Genomic DNA, 18,028 nt, shown 5'->3' with positions numbered 1-18,028 from the left:
TCCAATTTCACCGCACTTGGAATTTTTTGTTCCCGTTTTCGAGTACACGACATGTTAAAACCAATGATATTGTTCAAAAGTACAACTCGTCCCGCAAAAAATAAGCCCTCACATGGCCATATTGATGGAAAAATAAAAAGTTATGGCTCTGGGAAGAAGGGAAGCGAAAACCGTAAAACCAAAAAATCTCTGGTCATTAAGGAGTTAAACGATTCTGGACTGCCCATATGATGATGTCATGTGTTTGGAAACTTCTTTTTTTTTTTTTTTTGCAACATCTGAGTTATAAACACACCTGTGGATGTATTTTAATGCACACCTGAAACACACTGCTTCTTTGTGTAGCATCATGTGAAAAGTCTAAAGAAATCAGCCAAGATATCTGGAAGAGAATTGTGGACTTGCACAAGTCTGGCCCATCCTTGGGTACAATTCCAAGATACCTGAAGGTGCCTTGTTCATCTGTACAAACAATTATACGGAAGTACAAGCAAGAAGGGAACATTCAGCTATCATACCGCTTAGAAAGGAGCCTGGTTCTATGTCCCAGAGATGAACGCACTTTGATCTGACATGTGCATTTCAACCCAAGGGCAAAAGACCATGTGAAGATGATGGCGGAAGCTAGTAAGATTGTGTCAATATTCACAGTGAAACGAATACTGTATTAACATGGGTTGAAAGGCCACTCTGCCAGGAAGAAGCCATTACTCCCAAAAGAAACATAAAAAAGCCAGATTAATGTTTGCAAATGCACACAGGGTCAAAGAGCTTAGTTTTTGGAGACATGTCCCATGGTCTGATGAAACTAAAATTGAGCTTTTAGGGCATATTGACCATCTATCAAGAACCTTGCTGCAGACTTACAGCAGGAGTCTGCGCAAGAATTCCAAGTGTCAGAGAGTGTATTGGGAGAGCTGCGGTGAGCTCACTGGCTGGAGCGCAGGACCTGAAGCACGTGACCACCGGGGGTTTGGCCGGAGGCGGAGCCAGACACCGAGTAGCGGCGGTGACCAGCGATGCCGGAGAGTAGTCAGAATGTGCCGATGTCAAACTGGGAGGTCAGTATAGTGCAGAAGGGTGAGATGCAAAAGGTTAGGAAGCCGAAGATAGCGGTGCAGTACAAATGGGGTGGGAAGTAAGAGTAATCAAGACAAAGGTCAAAGCCGGAGACAGACAATAAGCACAGAGTCACAAGGCAAAGCACATAACGAGGAAACAGACCGAGTCATACACTAAGAGGCAAACGGACAAAACAGTATGCAAGCACACCAGGGGGTCAGACACACATCCAGGAATGAATGAATGTATCACTGACAAGGATCCCCAGATGAAGATGGGTAAATATAGCCCTCCCCAAACCAAAAGGAGGCCATACAAAATCAACCCTGTCCACAACCATGACACCATCGTTATGTTTGGAGGAAAAAGGGAGAAGCTTAAGAACACCATCCCAACTGTGAAACACAGGGGTGTCAGCATCATGTTGTGGGGTTGTTTTGCTGGTGCACTTCCCAAAATAGATGCCATCATGAAAAAAGAAAATTATGTGGCAATATCTGAAGACATCAGCCAGGAAGTTAAAGCTTTGGTGGAACAGGTTTTTCCAAATGGACGATGACTTGAAGCATACTGCCAAAATAGTAACAAAGTGGCTTAAGGATAACAAAGTCAGTATTTTGGAGTATCCTTCACAAAGCCCTGATCTCAATGTTGTTGAAAACATGCGTCGGGGCAGAGGAATGCCTGGGATTGCCACGTTCACATCACTTGGTAAAGTATGCCCTTATAATTCTACTTCCTATATCATTTTATTTTACAGCGTGAGGTTTATATGCTTCTCAAAGCAGCTAGCTTGATCTCTTAGCATCTAGACCAGTCCCCCCCATTGACTATAGTGCAATATACTTCAGTCATACACTTTTATTACTGTCTGGGGTGGCACAAGTCCTGTGTCTGTGAGATTGCTATTTCACTTCGTATTATGCTGGCTGCATCACTGTCACGTTTTTGTGATTATACTATTTTTAAGCCATTTGAGTCTAGTGTTTACCTACCCGCACTTTATATTTTTTGGTCCTCATTTACAAGTATTTTGTACTTGTATTTCACTGTATTGGGCAGTGCTATTTGAAATATCTTGTGCTATGTGGTACTCCGTGGTGTCTTTGTCCCTCTTTTAATGTGACCTAGCACTTTTCTTATTTATCATTTTAATATTAGTATATCAATAAAAATGATATTTTATTAAGAAGTACCTTTGGTTACCATGTATTTGTCTATTGGTAACCATTTTGTGATTAATGCAGGTTTCATTCTTTGTATTCACAGCATAAATGGGCAAGCTTCAATTGCTATCGCCTATCAATTTACGCTTCAGATTTTCCAAAAATTGATTTAATTTTTTTTATGCACTGTGCTAAAACTGTAATATACAGTGGATTTTTCAGGTGTCAAATATGGATGGAGGATGTGAATGTATATTAAAAGCTAATATAGCTACCCTCTCCTAGTGTATCCTCACCCATCCCTGTAGACTGTGAGCCCTCGCGGGCAGGGTCCTCTCTCCTTCTGTACTTGCGTGTCCCTTGTCTTACACATGTTTGTTGTACCTGTCTATATTTCCCCTTTTCACACGGAATAAATGGTGCTATATAAATGCATAATAATATAGCGGAGAATGGTAGAGGCCAGGTCAACGCTTCCAGATTCGGATGCCTATAAATTCAGCGTAGTGTGCACAAGAGGTGAAGGAGCATGGGTGATAGTCATGGTGTCAGCTTTTGGCTAGAAGTATGTTTTTCTTGTTTTGTATGTGATGCTGTTTGTAGAAGTAAGTATCCAAAAGCTGAAGTTTTAACCATGGCAGCCAGCTAGATGTTTGGTCTATCGCTAAAATAGCACTAGAAGTAAGAGTGACCTTACACAAGACTACATGAACTGCTCCTATCAGCGGTCTCCTGGCATTCCCATAATTTCTTTTCACTTTGTTTTCTGTAGATCCTGACAGCGTGTGAGAGAGGCAAGTGCAAGGAGGCTTTCAGAAGACTGATGGATCACTTGTACCAGCCTCTTGTTATTCGAGAGCTCCTCATCTTGCAGGGCGGTCCTAGACAGGTACGTTTGTTATTACACATTACATTAAGACTTAACAAACTAACTGGTTTAATCACACTCCCCGGGTCCAGCAGTGAGTCTCCACTGCTTCTCCTGGTGTCTGTTTTTGTCTGCTATGCTGACTTCACATTGTCAACACTGGGTCAAATAAGTGAGCTTAGCAGCTCTGCTCAAGTTAACGGCACGAGCCACTGAGCTCCCTGATTGGCTGCAGCGCTGTTGAGAGGATGTCCTCATTGTAGAGAGTAACATACATCGGAAGCAGCGACGAGATTCACTGCTAGAATCTGAAAACAGAAAATCCTTTTGATTTACATGTAGTTAACCAATTTTCCAGGGTCTTCATCCTTCTGGTGCTTCAGCCTCCCTGCAGAGAGCTCCAGCACCCTCCTGGTTGCGGCGCCTTATTGGACAGTTGCTGTCGGAAAGATTGATGAGACATAATGGGGTGCAAGCTGTGGTACGTGGGATCCTGGAAGATGCAGGAGGTTTGTTGAGGCTGAGAGCCAACATATTGTATATGATCTTTACGACCTGTTGCTCAAAATTATACATTGGCTAAGGCTATAGGGTAAAAGTTCTGCTAAGTACTGTAACGCTGTGTACTTCTCATTTAATATGCATTGTATTTCCACCCTAGATATTTCATCACACAGTAAGCTAATTTTCCTTTAATAGGTGGTAAGTTTTCTTTTCTTAATCTTATTAAGACCTTAGATCCAATTCAAACAACTATAGTATGGCTCCATATAACCTCCAAGTTTTATTTTTAACCTCTTTACGACCTGGCACGTGTAGATACTTCATAGGTTGCCTCTCTCTCTGATACGGCGCTTAGCCTGTATTTTTTCAGGTACATGACAGCTGATCTGATCAGATGTCATGTGCCCCTAACATCTGTGGGTTGAATTGCGATTCACCCGCCGCTAACATTTTAATTGCCACTGTCAATCTCTGACATCGGCATTTAACATGAGTGAGTCACAAGCCACTCCCATGGGCGCTCCTGTCACATGATCGCAGGGGGCCGATGAGTTGGCATGACAACTCGGGGTCTGCAGGAAACTCCCGTGCTTGTCATTGCCGATCTACTATGAGTGGCGCCCAGAGGCTGGCGTTCATAGCAGATGAGCATTTCTGCCACACATAATAAGGCTGAAGCCCTTTTGTGTGTAGCACAAGCGATCAGAAGATCACAGCTTCACGTCTCTTAAGGAGACTATTGAAGCAAGTAAAAAGGTGTTAAAAAATAAATTAATAAAAGTTTAAATCACCCCTCTCTTGCCCCATTCAAAATAAAAAATACACCTATTTAGTATTGCTACGTTCAGAAACTCCCAATCTATCCAAATATAAAAATAATTAATCCGATCGGTAAACGCCGTAAGGGAAAGAATAAAATCAAACCACCAAAATGTTTTTTCTTTTTTTTTTCTTTTCTTTGGGTTTGTGTGTTTTTCCAATACACAAAATGGAAATAAACTTGTGTTATTACAATAATTTTCTGGGAAAAATGCTTTATTTTCTTGCACAATTTCAAGGGTGCCAACACTTTTTGGCCATGACTGTATATAAAATATAGTAATTTTTAATGTAGTGTTTTTTTGTTTAGTACATAACAGGACTTCTGATTTCTCATTTTACAGCTGGTGTAGTGGGGGGAAGAGAGGCTGAAGCTGCTGCCAGCAACTGGAAGAAGTGTGATGCGATAGCAAGAATCTTGGCATCATGCCCTCAGCAGTCAATTACTCTAGAGGAATATTACCGTAAAGTATGTCCACAGGTAAGAATATATTTCATGAAGCAAAAAAAAAAAATAGTAAATCAGAGATGCCAAGCATTTTGTTTTGGACTTGGCATATTTGTATAATATAACTAACATCTACGCCGGTTTCTGCTTCGGCTGCTAGGTGGCACTGCGACGTTGTTGCTGGTGATGCTTGCCAGCATCAATCCTATATAGTTTCTGGGACTTGTCTTTGGCCAGTCTAGAAGCTAAGGGGTTAATCATGTTAATTTGTTTTCTATCAGCTGTCACCACTGCTGGGGCTGTTACTGTATAAACCCCTGAGTACCAGTTCCCACTGTCGGTTAACCCCTTAGTGACCGAGGCAATTTTGACCAAGCCAATTTTTACAATTCTGACCCCTGTCCCTTTGAGGTTATAACTCTGAAACGCTTCAACGGATCCCACTGATTCTGACACTGTTTTTTCATGACATATTTTACTTCATGTTAGTGGTGAAATTTTTTCGATATGACTTGCGTTTATTTCTGACAAAAAATGAAATTTGGCAAACATTTTGAAAATGTTACAATTTAAATTTTAATTTTTGTGCCCTTGAATCAGAGAGTGGTGTCACACAAAATACTCATTAAATAACATTTCCCACATGTCTACTTTACATCAGCACAATTTTGGAAACGTTATTTTTTTTTTGTTAGGAAGTTATAAGGGTTAAAAGTTGACCAGCGATTTCTCATTTTTCCCACAAAATTTCCAAAACCATTTTTTTAGGGACCACCACACATTTGAAGTGACCTTGAGGGGCCTATATGGCAGAAAATACCCAAAAGTGACACCATTCTAAAAAGTGCACCCCTCAAGGTACTCAATCACATTCATGTAGTTTATTAACCCTTCAAGTGCTTCATGAAAGCTAAATCAATGTGGAAGGAAAAAATTAACATTTAACTTTTTTCACGAAAAATTTAATTTATCCCCAAACTTTTTTTATTTTCACAAGGGTATCAGGAGGAAATGGACCACAACATTTGTTGTGCAATATCTCCTGAGTGCGCCGATACCCCGTGTATGGGGCAAAGCCACTGTTTGGGTGCATGGTAGGGCTCAGAAGGGTGGGAGCACTGTTTGACTTTTTGAATGCCAACTTGGCTGGAATCGATGACGGGCACCGTGTCATGTTTGGAGACTCTCTGAGGTACCTAAACAGTGGAAAACCCCTCAATTCTAACTCCAACCCCTAACACACCCCTAACCACTTGTGGGAAGATGACCTAGAGGGCTGGGGGATGGATCAGGAAAATCCGGTGATGGCGGAGGTACCGGGTGTGCTCGGGGGACCCCATTTCTCTCTCCTCTGGTATGCTAAATCATATTCGGTGGCGAGAGAAATGAATGGAAAACCGGACTCTCTTATTTTTCTTGTGATCGCCATTATTCAGTGAAAAGCTGAGACACCAGAGATTTTCCAAGGCTGGGGGTGCGCTATACACTTATTTCTCAGCGCTGTTAAAAAGCGGCGTTGAGGAATAAGACCCCTTAACTGCCGCCTTTAAAAGGCGTGTCAGCGTTCGTTAAGGGATTAATGTTTCTGCTACCTGCCTTTACCTGTGTGCTGTGCATTTGGTGTGTCTTCTAATCTGGGCTTGACTTATGACTACCCATTAGCTTTACGATTTTGTCCTTGACCTGACCTCTTGGATGTGACCCTGCTTGACGACCATTCATAGAATCATAGAATCGTAGAGTTGGAAGGGACCTCCTGGGCCATCTGGTCCCACCCCCTGCTCAAAGCAGGATTCGCAAAATCATCCCAGTCAGATGTCTGTCCAGCCTCTGTTTTGAAGACTTCCATTGAAGGAGAACTCGCCACTTCTCGTGGCAGCCTGTTCCACTCATTGATCACTCTAACTGTCAAAAAGTTTTTTCTAATATCTAATCTGTCTCCTCCCATTCAGTTTCATCCCATTGCTTCTAGTCTTTCCTTGTGAAAATGAGAATAAAGATGATCCTTCTACAATGTGACAGCCCTTGAGATAGTTGTAGACAGCTATTAAGTCTCCTCTCAGTCTTCTCTTTTGCAAACTAAACATTCCCAAATCCTGCAACCTTTCCTCATAAGACAGGGTTTGCAGACCGGTCACCATTCTGGTTGCTCTTTTCTGAACTTGCTCCAGTTTGTTGCTGTCTTTTTTAAAATGTGGTGCCCAAAACTGGACACAATATTCCAGATGAGGTCTGACCAAAGAGGAGTAGAGGGAAATAATGACTTCACATGATCTAGACTGTATGCTTCTGTTAATACATCCTAGAATTGCATTTGCCTTTTTTGCTGCTGCATCTCACTGTTGACTCATATTCAGTCTGTGATCTATTAGTATACCCAAGTCTTTTTCACATGTGCTGTTGCTTAGCCCTATTCCTCCCATTCTGTATATGCTTTTTTCATTTTTATTGCCCAGATGTAGTACTTTGCATTTCTCCCTGTTAAAAATCATTGTTAGTTGCTGCCCACTGCTCCAGTTTATTTATATCTTTTTGAATCCTCTCTCTCTCTTCTATAGTATTAGCTATCCCTCCTAGCTTTGTGTCATCAGCAAATTTAATCAGTTTACCCTCAATTCCTTCATCTAAATCGTTGATAAAGATGTTGAACAATACAGGGCCCAGAACAGAGCCCTGTGGTACCCCACTTGAGACATTCTTCCAACTGGATGTGCAGCCATTTATGACCACTCTTTGGGTCCGATCACTAAGCCAGTTATGAATCCACCTAACAGTTTCCTTATCCATTCCATACTTAGTCATTTTTTCAATAAGGATTGTATGAGATGCTTTGTTAAATGCTTTGCTGAAGTCAAGATATACTATATCTACAGCATTTCCGTGATCCACCCAATCAGTGATTCCGTCATATGAGGAAATTAAGTTAGTCTGACATGACTTATTAGTTACAAACCCATGCTGACTCTGTTTAATCACTTCATTCTTATCCAGGTACTGACATACATGTTGTTTAATATCTTTGTTCAAAGATCTTTCCTGGTATAGAAGTCAGACTCACCGGCCTATAGTTGCCTGGGTCCACCTTCTTCCCCTTTTTGAAGATAGGAACGACATTTGCTCTTCTCCAGTCTTCTGGGACTTCTCCTGTTCTCCAAGAATTTTCAAAGATTATGGAGAGGGGTTCAAAAATTTCTTCTGCTATCTCCTTCAGTACTCTGGGGTGTAATTCATCTGGACCTGGAGACTTGAATTCATTTAGGTTAGCTAAGTGTTTCCTCACTATCTTTCTTTTTATAGATATCCTGGATTCTTCTATTCCCTTAATAGGACAGTGAAGAACAGTTGATGTTACATTTCCTTTCTGAGAGAAAACATATGCAAAATAGGAATTTAAAAGTTCGGCCTTCTCAACATCCTGTCTTACCATTTCATCATTTTCATCCTGTAAAAATCCTATAGCATCTTTGACTTTTCTTTTACTTTTGACATATCCCGAAAATCCTTTATTATTGCTTTTGACAACTCTTGCAAGCCTCAATTCATTGTCAGCTTTAGCTAATCTGATTTGTGCCCTGCAGGTTCTGCAAACAGCATTATATTCTTCTTTAGATATGCCTCCCTCTTTCCATTTTATAAATATTTTTTTCTTCCTTTTAAGCATGTGCTTAAGTTCTGTGTTCATCCATCCTGGTTTCCTTAAATGCTTCCTATTCTTCCCTCTTTTCAGAATTGTTAACAATTGTGCTTTGAGAATTTCATTTTTCAAGATTTCCCATCCTTCCTGGACATTTTTGTCTTTAAGGATATCCAGCCATTGGATCCCTCCAATTCTCTTTCTGAATCCCTTAAAATCTGCCTTTCTGAAATCTAACCTTGACGTCTGAGTCTTCACAGGTCTTCCGCCTCTAGTTATCCAAAATTCTAAAATAGCATGGTCGCTACCTCCTAGGGTCCCAGCCACTTTTACCTCCTCAACCATTTCCTCCCTGTTTATATGGATTAGATCCAAGGTAGCAGTTCCCCTTGTTTTCTCCCCTACCTTTTGGAAGATAAAGTTGTCAGCAAGAGAGGATAAGAATTTCCTTGACCTGTTAATTTTGCCTGAGAGAGATTCCCAACAAATGTCTGGATAGTTGAAATCTCCCATTTCAACTATGTCATATTTTTTGGAGAACTTGGCCATTTGATGCATAAAGAGTTCATCCATATCTTCAGCTTGCACTGGCGGCCTGTAGTAAATGCCTACAATGGTGTCCTTTCCATTGTTCGGTCCTTGTATTCTTACCCAAACAGTTTCCACAGAACTCCCAGTCTCTGAAGCTTCAATCTCTGTGCAGATATACGCGTTTCTAACATACAATGCGACACCTCCTCCTCGTTTATCAAGTCTGTTTCTTGCAAATAAGTTGTATCCTTCTAGTCTTGTATTCCAATCATGTGTATTGTCCCACCAAGTTTCAGTGATTCTAATGACATCATATTTCTTTTCCTGCGTTAGTAGTTCCAATTCTCCTTGTTTGTTGCCCATGCTTTGTGCATTAGTATAGAAACATTTTAGTTTGTGATTGGTTTCTCTTTCTCCAATATTTTTATTAATTAGATTCTTTTGTCTTTGTTCTTCCTTTCCACTTCTAATAGCAGAGTTCTCAATAACTTTTGTCAGGTGTATGGCTTTTTCTGGTCTTTTGCTTCCCTTCCCATGTTCTAGTTTAAAGCTCTCCTTACAAGTGTAACAAGGCGACTTCCAAATACATGTTTTCCAGTCTTCGTAAGGTGCACCCCATCTCTAGCAAGTAGTCCATCGTAAAGGTAATTCACTCTGTGATCCAGAAATCCAAATCGTTGCTGACGGCACCATCGACGTAGCCAGTTTTTCACCTGCAGAATCTTATTCCACCTCCTTGTTCCATGGCCATCCACTGGGAGGATGGAAGAGAAGACCACCTGCGCTCCCAGTTCTTTCACTTTCTTGCCTAAGTTTTCAAAGTCTCTGCAGATGGTTTCCAGGTCATTTCTTGCAGTGCCATTTGTCCCCACATGTAGTAGCAGGAATGGGTAGTCATCTGTAGGTCTGAAGAGTCCTGATATCCTGTCAGACACATCTTTAACATGTCTGACAGGACTCTGTGTCTCCCTTCTGCATGGCAGCCCCTTTTGTGGTAGCAATCCACTGGGTCCTGATGTAAAACTCCCTGTACAGGGGTTAAAGTGTATTGAGGTTTCTCTGGATTCTGCCTGAAGTAGTGGCTTGTGCCAAGTCCGTCTGAGGTAGGCTTTTTGAGCCTGTGGTCTCAGACAGACGTGACAGTTGTGTTGTAAAGTGCTGCAGAATATGTTGATGCTTTTGAAATAAAAATTAACATTTGTGCATAATGTCTCCATGGTTCCAGATTACTGTGAGAGAGTGCACTCGCTTTCATGATACCTTTCGTTGTAGCCATACTTCTTGCTATATTTTTAGGATAAGAAGGGAGTATGACTGCAGGATCCGTCTACACAAGGAATGTTTGTAGAACAGTTTATGTATTTGCTATTTAGATATATTGGTAATCTGCAGCTAAATGGTGTATAGATCATTTGTGGCTGCTATGGCGATAAAATAAAGGTTTAGTCTTCCTGCAGCCGTTCTCTTCTAGTTATTGGGGCCGTGCATGGAGCCTTTAAAATCAGTGCTTATCACACAGTGAGCATTGCTGTAATCGCTCCCCTACACATTGACTTAAAGCCTGCTCTTTACACTTGACACACTGCAGAGCAGGCTATCAAAGTGCCAGGAGTGATTGCAGCTTGCTGTGTAGTGGGCGGTGACTGTACAAGCCCCCTGTACTGGCAGTGAGTGGCTGCAGGACTTGCGTGACATAAAAGTGTCACGCGATCCCTGAGAGACCGATGGCCAGTATGGTAGGTGGTTAGAGGTTATTTGTATTTTATAAGGAGGACTACTTTATTTAATAAATGGATTGTGCAAGTGGTGGACAACCTTATGCATGAAAGGAATATCCATATAACAAATTGTTTCTTTGATGTTTCTAACAAAAAAATTGCAATCCTTTTTTTTTTTTTTTTCCAGAAGAAAACGTATGCCACACTATGATGTACTACATTACTTATTGTTAAGTAATATATTAACAATGATAGTTTTCACCTTTCTTTAGATTCTAGATTTGCTTCATATCCAAAACTCTTTGACAGCACGACAGTTCCAAAGAGTCGCCACTGAAACTTTTCTGAAGATTTGTCGGAATCAACCTCAACTGGCAGAGACATATTTAATTCTACCCATGCTGAAACCTTTACTGTATTGTACCTCGACAGAAGGTGAGAGCCATTCAGTCACACGGGATGAGTGCTGTATCCCAATCTAGCCTTATTCAATTTAGCATGCAGAAAAATGAAGTGACAACCACCGGCAGTAAATTAGCATGGTTTCTTAGGCTGCAGCTCTTCACAAAGGTCATAACCTATGTTATCCTGAGCAAAGGCAGCTTTTCTGGTCGCAGGATCTCAGACCCCAGGGTGCCTTCCTGAGAAGCAGAATTAGAACCATTTCACACCTCTGATGCCTTTGAAGGGAGACACCAAATGGGACCTAGTTGCAGCTTGATACTTTCTATTTAATATGGGAAAGAAAGTTCAAGACAAAGAGCATTTAGAAAAAATAATATATTCATTGGTAAAGTAGCCATGGTCCAGTCACAAACCAGGATTTAGAATATTAACATGAAAGGCTGGTTTAGTGATCTAGTCTCCAGGATAGGCCTATAAAGTGGGCCCTCCACAAAGAATGTTGTTCACAGATTGAGAGCAGCCAAGCTGATGTGATCCATTTTCATATTTCCTCCCTAAGGAAGCAGAATAACAAACTGCAAGGTTTAGGTATTTTTGTAAGTTTCTGTCTTTTATTTTATAACTGTTTTGCATATTTGTATGTCACTTTTTATTTCCATATATTTATATCCTTTTATTGTAAGCACTGTACCTTTCTATTAAAGCTTAAAACTTTAATAAGTTTGAACCTTGTATACTCTAAAAGAACCCATAACCTTAGAGTGTGTGATCCTGGTGATTGGCAGACAGTAGTAGTTGTAGTATTTCCGGGACTGCTTGCCCATATGTTCGGTGAGTGGTGGCATTGTGTGTGAAACAGGGTGCGTGGTTTGTCGAGGTGTGATTTATGCTCCCAGTGCAGCATAGGAAAGAGGTTGCTGGATTGAGTGAGGGGAGATAAATTAACCCTTGCAGGCTCAACCCTAAGTCACGTGCTGAGAAGCGGGTACGTGACAAATTGGTGGCAATCGGTGGGATACAATTTATTTCTATTAGAGCATTATTGCATGGTCTAAGCAATTATTCCCTGTACTATAGAAATAGTATCCTTGCGAGGAGTGCGCCAGTTCTACAAGGTTCAACTCAGTGCTTACTTAGACATACTTGCAAACATTTTCCCTCCCCCATTTTTCTTTTCTATCTCTTATTTTGCAAAAGGCTGTTCATTGATGTGGCAGCCCTGTACAAGAAGCAGAGCAAGGAGGCTTTGATCGCCCTCTGTGAGCAGAGAGGAATAGAAACAGCCGACAAATCAAGGAGCTGCTGATGCGAGCCTTGGTCAAGCAGCACATAGAGCAAAATATTGAAACATCTGGCCGAAGAGAGAGAGTCCACCTCAGAGCAACCCAGCAATGCCAGTTTTTGGACCAGAGATACCTTCTGGAGCTGTCAGTAATGCCAGTTCTGAAGAGCCTATGGACGTTACTTTACAAATGGCCTTAACACAGCTGGGAACAAGTGATTCCAATCTGCGCCTGCAGCTTATTTTACAGTACTGGCAGACTGAGAGAGAGGCTGTTGCTACAACCACAAAGCCGTCTGGGCCCCCACCTTCTGTCCTCTTTGTGGCTAGCTCTGATTTGAGGACCAATGAGAACTGTCAATCTGTCACTGTTGGCAATAAAGTTACCATTGGTCTCAGAGACACTGGTGCAGAGAGGTAAATCTGGTGCGTCCAGAAATGGTAAACCCTTCTGATATACCAGGAAAGACTATGTCTATAACGGGGGTTGGAGAGGACAGCCCTGCTGTGCCCATGGCCCATGTGTACCTGGACTGGGGAGCAGGGAAAGGACTGAGTGGGAGTATCAGAGTCTATCCCCACCAATGTTTTGCTAGGCACAGACTTGGGGAGGATGGTGTCCCACTATGTCCCTCCCTTGCAAGTAAATGCTACAGAGAAGGTGGAAGCAAGTGACCCACCTGAGATCGTGTATGAGGAGGGAGAATGTAACAATGCACCGGAATGTACGTATGTGGCACCTGTGACCCGGAGTCAGGCTGCGGCTCAGACTCAACCCCAGAGAGTAAAGGATGAATCTCAGATAAAACTGCCAGAACAAGAGGGCCAAGCAGACCCATCGAGGTCCCTGATAACTGACTCTGAAGACTCAGTTTCAGACCAGAGACTGGCATTCACACTAGGCCTGGGCCTGCAGACTGACAGAGCTTCCAGGAGGACCTGCTGACAGATGTCATTCTGGAGAAACTCAGATGTCTTGCAGAACAACCTCCTACTTCTTCTGACAAAGAGATAATATACTGGGACCAGGGCAGACTGTATAAAGAGACTCTCCCCACTGATGCTACAGAGCATTTGGACTGCGAAAAGCGGCTAGTCGTTCCTTTGAATTGCTCATGAACTTCCTCCGGCTGGACACCTTGGCGTATCAAAGACTAAAGTTCGCCTGACACTTCACTTTTATTGGCCCAAGATGGGGACAGATATAGCCAATTACTGTTTATCCTGCGTAGTTTGTCAGAGAGTCGGAAAGTCTGGGAATATACAGAAAACCCAATTGATACCACTGCCACATTGATGAGCCTTTCCAACGAGGGGCTGTGGATATAATAGGGCCTCTTGCAATTCCTAGCAGCTCTGGCAAAAAGTTCATCCTCATGCTACACTATATCCGGAAACTGTGGCACTGTCCTCCATCTGAGCAGACAAAGTGGCGGCTGCTTTACTGACTGTTTTCTCTTGTGTGGGTTTCCCCAAGGAAATGCTGTCTGTGGATGGATACCATGTTTTGGCATAGGTGTTTTCCTTCATTGGAGACTGCCCTTCCCGTGGTTGTTCCTTCCCGGGGAAAGACCTGTCTAGTCATTGCTTGCGTTGAGAAACGTGATGGTGTCTCCGCGGCTTGTGTTTTGCATGTTTTACATATTTCCCATAAGGGATGGGGGCATTGCTCTAGAATCACTGCGTTGAGAAACATGTGATGGTGTCTCCGCAGTGTTGGATGTTGATCTCCATGAGTTCATTCATCCTCATTTTTCACAGAATAAATTACAGGCCGCATGGGAGGGGGACCGTACACTGTACACAATCGGCTAAATGATGTTAACTATGTGGTGACCCTAGATGAGTATGCAAAGCATCTGAAAGTATTGTGTTGAAGGCTCATCGTGACAGGGAGGCGTGTGTATTACCTGTCTGTAGCCTCCCTGACGAGGTAGAGGCAGATTTGTTAGTAGATGGGGGGGGGGGGGGGGTTGGGGCTCAGTATATGGAGTCCCTGGAGTCAGTGGAGTTTAACTCTAAGCTATCCCACAGTCAGAGGTCTGAGCTGATGGGGGTGCTCAGCGAGTTCACAGAAGTCTTAACAGGGAAACCTGGGAGGACTCACTTAGCAACTCACCATGTGGACACTGATACTAATCACGGGGGAAGGTAGTCTGCATATCGGGTGTCAGCAGAGGTGAAGGCACACATGAAGGAACAGGTAGAGGAGATGCTAAACCTCGAGGTAATGCAAAAATCGCAGAATGCCTGGGCCTCTCCTGTGGTTCTTGTCCCAAAAAGGGCCCATACCACCAGGTTCTGTGTAGACTATAGGAAATTAAATCTAATTTACTACATTGTAAAGACATACTAATAGGGAATTTAGATTGTGAGCCCCATCTGGGACAGTGATGATAATGTGTGCAAACTGTAAAGTGTTGCGGAATATGTTAGCGCTATATAAAGATTATTTGAGGTCTACCCCATGCCGAGTATAGAAGAGCTGTTAGAGCAGCTAGCTAATGCATCGCACCTCACCATTATGGACTTAAGTAGGGGAGATTGGCAGATACCTGTCAGGGCTGCTGCAGTTCAGATGGGTGCAGACTCCACTAGATGACAGTAGAGTGGACACAGAACTGCACCCAAACAGAGCAGGCTTGCAGTGCAGCAGCCATGCTACCACAGGTGGCAGCAGATTAGTCAGACAGGCAGAGTCAAGCAACACACTGTAGCACGGTACAAAGCGGAAAAAACAAATTCGGGGTCAGAGGCAAGCCGAGAAGGTCATTAGCACTCAGGAGCGGATAAGCCAAAAGACAGAAGCAGGTCAGGATACAAGCCAAGTCAGAACCGGGAGGTCAGTACACTAAAGGGGAACACGGAGTTGAAACGGGAAAGGGGAAAAACAGACACAGGTTCAGACAGCAAATGCAGGAGGACAAATCAGCAATCAGGGTCAGCTACAGCAGCCCTAGGCAAAACTATAACCAAAATAGCCTGCAGAAAGCTGCAACAATAAAACAACAAACATGATCCCAGACTGAGGCTGAGAAAGGTTAACCCCTACATGACCAGACTGGGAAAAAGGGCAAATAGGAGTCCTACCGCGAGCTGGGTCATGACAATACCCATGACCAAACAAGCTCAGTAGAGGTCTGCCTTTATCTGTTTCTGTTTCTTTTGATGCCATTTGGTATGAAAAATGCCCCTGCCACCTACCAGAGGTAGGTTAATCAGTTATTGTAAGGATTTGATGGTTTTGCCGTTGCTTACCTCGATGACAATGCCATTGTTAGTAATTCTTGGGAGGAACACCTTGTACATCTTTCTCTGGTGTTGCAGAGGTTTAACACTGCAGATCTTACTGTTAAGCCTGGGAAGTGTCAGGTAGCCATGCGGGAAGTACAATACCTTGGACATCGGGTGGGGGGAGGGCTGCTAATACCTGAACCAGGGAAGATAGATGCCATTACAGCCTGGCCCACCCCACGAGCCAAGAAGCAGGTACTCTATTTCCGTGACTCATCGCCCATATGTTTGGTGAGTGGTGGCAGCGTGTGTGAAGCGGGGTGCGTGGTTTGTGTCGGGGTGTGATTTATGCTGCCAGTGCAGCATAGGACAGAGGTTGAATGCTGGATTGAGTGAGGGGAGATAAATTTACCCTTGCAGGCAAAACCCCAAGTCACGTGCTGAGAAGGGGGTACGTGACAGGCAGCATCTCAAGAGTAGAGGGGTCTTGCTCCCAAGCAAGGTAATGCTCTAACTTATGTTCTCATCTCAGCACTTTGCTGTTAGCTGTGATCTGCCTTTTGGCATTGCATTATGAGTGAGAGATGCTAGCATAACAAGAGGGGAGCTCAACTCCGGTTTGTACAGCGCTCCTCTCTTGTGGCATCTCTCCACCTCTGCAGACAGACTGTATAGCAATTATGAAGATGCCGAAGCCTTGAGAAAGCCTTGCGATTGGAGGCCACTTTGATCAGATTTTTAAATGGGAAAAGAGCCAAATTGCCAAATGAAGTGAATTGCAAGCTTTCATATCTTAACATGCTGGACACATTAATGAGCAACTTTTAATTTTTTTTCATTATTGAGGACCTCTCCATTGCACATTTTCTATATAACACCCATAGTCCATACTGATCCTCAAGACTAACAAAATATCATTTGCTAGTCTTAGAGTAACAGTAAAAATGTATTTCTATCTTGACTCCTATGACCAAAATGAGTGAGTGACAGATTTTCTTGTATACATGGAGAGCTTTTCATCTCTGTATTCTTGATAATGTACAGTGGTCCCAATCTGTGTGTCTCTATTTGGCGCATGTGCACTAATTTATCATGTGGAATGGGGTTGGCTAAAGCAGATGAATGGTTTAAGTGAGAATTGGACTTTGTTGTGATTTCCCTTGCCTTTTAATCTAATTTCAGAGACGTGTCCAGTCCCTGGAGGGATCCTGCTGTCTGAATCTGTTCTGTCACAGTGTATTGAGGACATTGTTAAGGTGAGCAGTAGCCATTATTATATACTTTTAGTCTGCTGCTCATCCTGCTGCTATCAAATGGAGTAGCGGTGGCAGATTCTCTTTAAATGATTTTAATTTAGTCTATCGTTTCTGTGAATATTGTCACACTTTAAGTGTGTTTGATATGCCATCTCTGTCTAACATGAATTTTGTTCTTTAGTTAGTATATATATGTTAAAGTAAATGGTGATTTTGGTAGATCAGGGCAGGAGACTTAAAAGCGAATGTGATCCATGTATTAATTTACAGTATCAGGCACTGATGACCCAACAAATAAATAAGACCTGGGGTGAGGGTGAAGGCTCTATGAATATTGCAGAAAAGCACATTTAAGGCTAGTTTCACACTAGTGCTTTTGAGCGCAGCGACGGCCTGCGCACAGCCGCTGCTAAGCCCCGCCCCTGCCACGCCTCCGGCGGTAGCTCCGCCTACCGGCGCATGACGCTGCATGCGTCCCCTATCTTTATCACTGGGGGCGCAGGCCGTGCGCAATATGCGTTTGGCAGCGCATGCGTCCTTTTGACGGTGCGCCGACCTGCGCCAAACGCAACCTGCTGCAGTTTGGTTGCGCTCGGCGCACCGTCAAAAAAGCGCATGCGCCGCCAAACGCATTTTGCGCACGGCCTGCGCCCCCAGTGATAAAGATAGGGGACGCAGGACGCATGCAGCGTCATGCGCCGGTAGGCGGAGCTACCGGCGGAGGCGGGGCTTAGCGGCGGCCGTGCGCAGGCCGGCGCTGCGCTCTAGTGTGAAACTAGCCTAACTAACACATAAGCCCTTCGAACGTATTTATTGCTTTAGTGTACAGTATACTAAATGCAAGTTTTTAAATGTCTTTGGTATGGTCTGCAGGTTTTTGTAGTGGGTAATGATCCCACAGCTGCCATATTGAATTACAGCAAACAAATTCTCTTGGTCATCTTCTCCTTATACTGTTTTGCCAGACAGAATGCATCCCATGTACGGTAAGACACAAAAGGCACAATATATTGAACTGTCCAGATGTTTGCAAGCTGTAATAAAAATATATTGAAAATTATCTGTGTTGGTATTTTATGTTGTGCATAGATATGATTCAAC

General features: G+C 43.0%; 1 protein-coding gene across 3 annotated transcripts in view; it reads left to right on the top strand.

The window, feature by feature from the left end:
• The window catches only part of TANGO6 (transport and golgi organization 6 homolog), a 116,127-nt gene that overhangs the window by 17,124 nt on the left and 80,975 nt on the right, over nucleotides 1–18,028 (top strand). For all 3 annotated transcript variants that reach the window (XM_073563446.1, XM_073563439.1, XM_073563453.1), the window contains exons 3-8: nucleotides 3,001–3,117; nucleotides 3,455–3,605; nucleotides 4,764–4,900; nucleotides 11,023–11,185; nucleotides 16,854–16,927; nucleotides 17,801–17,913. In XM_073563446.1, coding sequence (XP_073419547.1) covers nucleotides 3,001–3,117; nucleotides 3,455–3,605; nucleotides 4,764–4,900; nucleotides 11,023–11,185; nucleotides 16,854–16,927; nucleotides 17,801–17,913 — 755 coding nt within the window. The remainder of the gene's footprint in view (nucleotides 1–3,000; nucleotides 3,118–3,454; nucleotides 3,606–4,763; nucleotides 4,901–11,022; nucleotides 11,186–16,853; nucleotides 16,928–17,800; nucleotides 17,914–18,028) is intronic.

This window comes from Dendrobates tinctorius, unplaced genomic scaffold (assembly GCF_039654945.1).
Source record: "Dendrobates tinctorius isolate UK_male_01 unplaced genomic scaffold, ASM3965494v1 ptg000015l, whole genome shotgun sequence".
NCBI classification, from domain to species: domain Eukaryota; kingdom Metazoa; phylum Chordata; class Amphibia; order Anura; family Dendrobatidae; genus Dendrobates; species Dendrobates tinctorius.
This window is presented reverse-complemented; position numbering and strand designations above follow the sequence as displayed.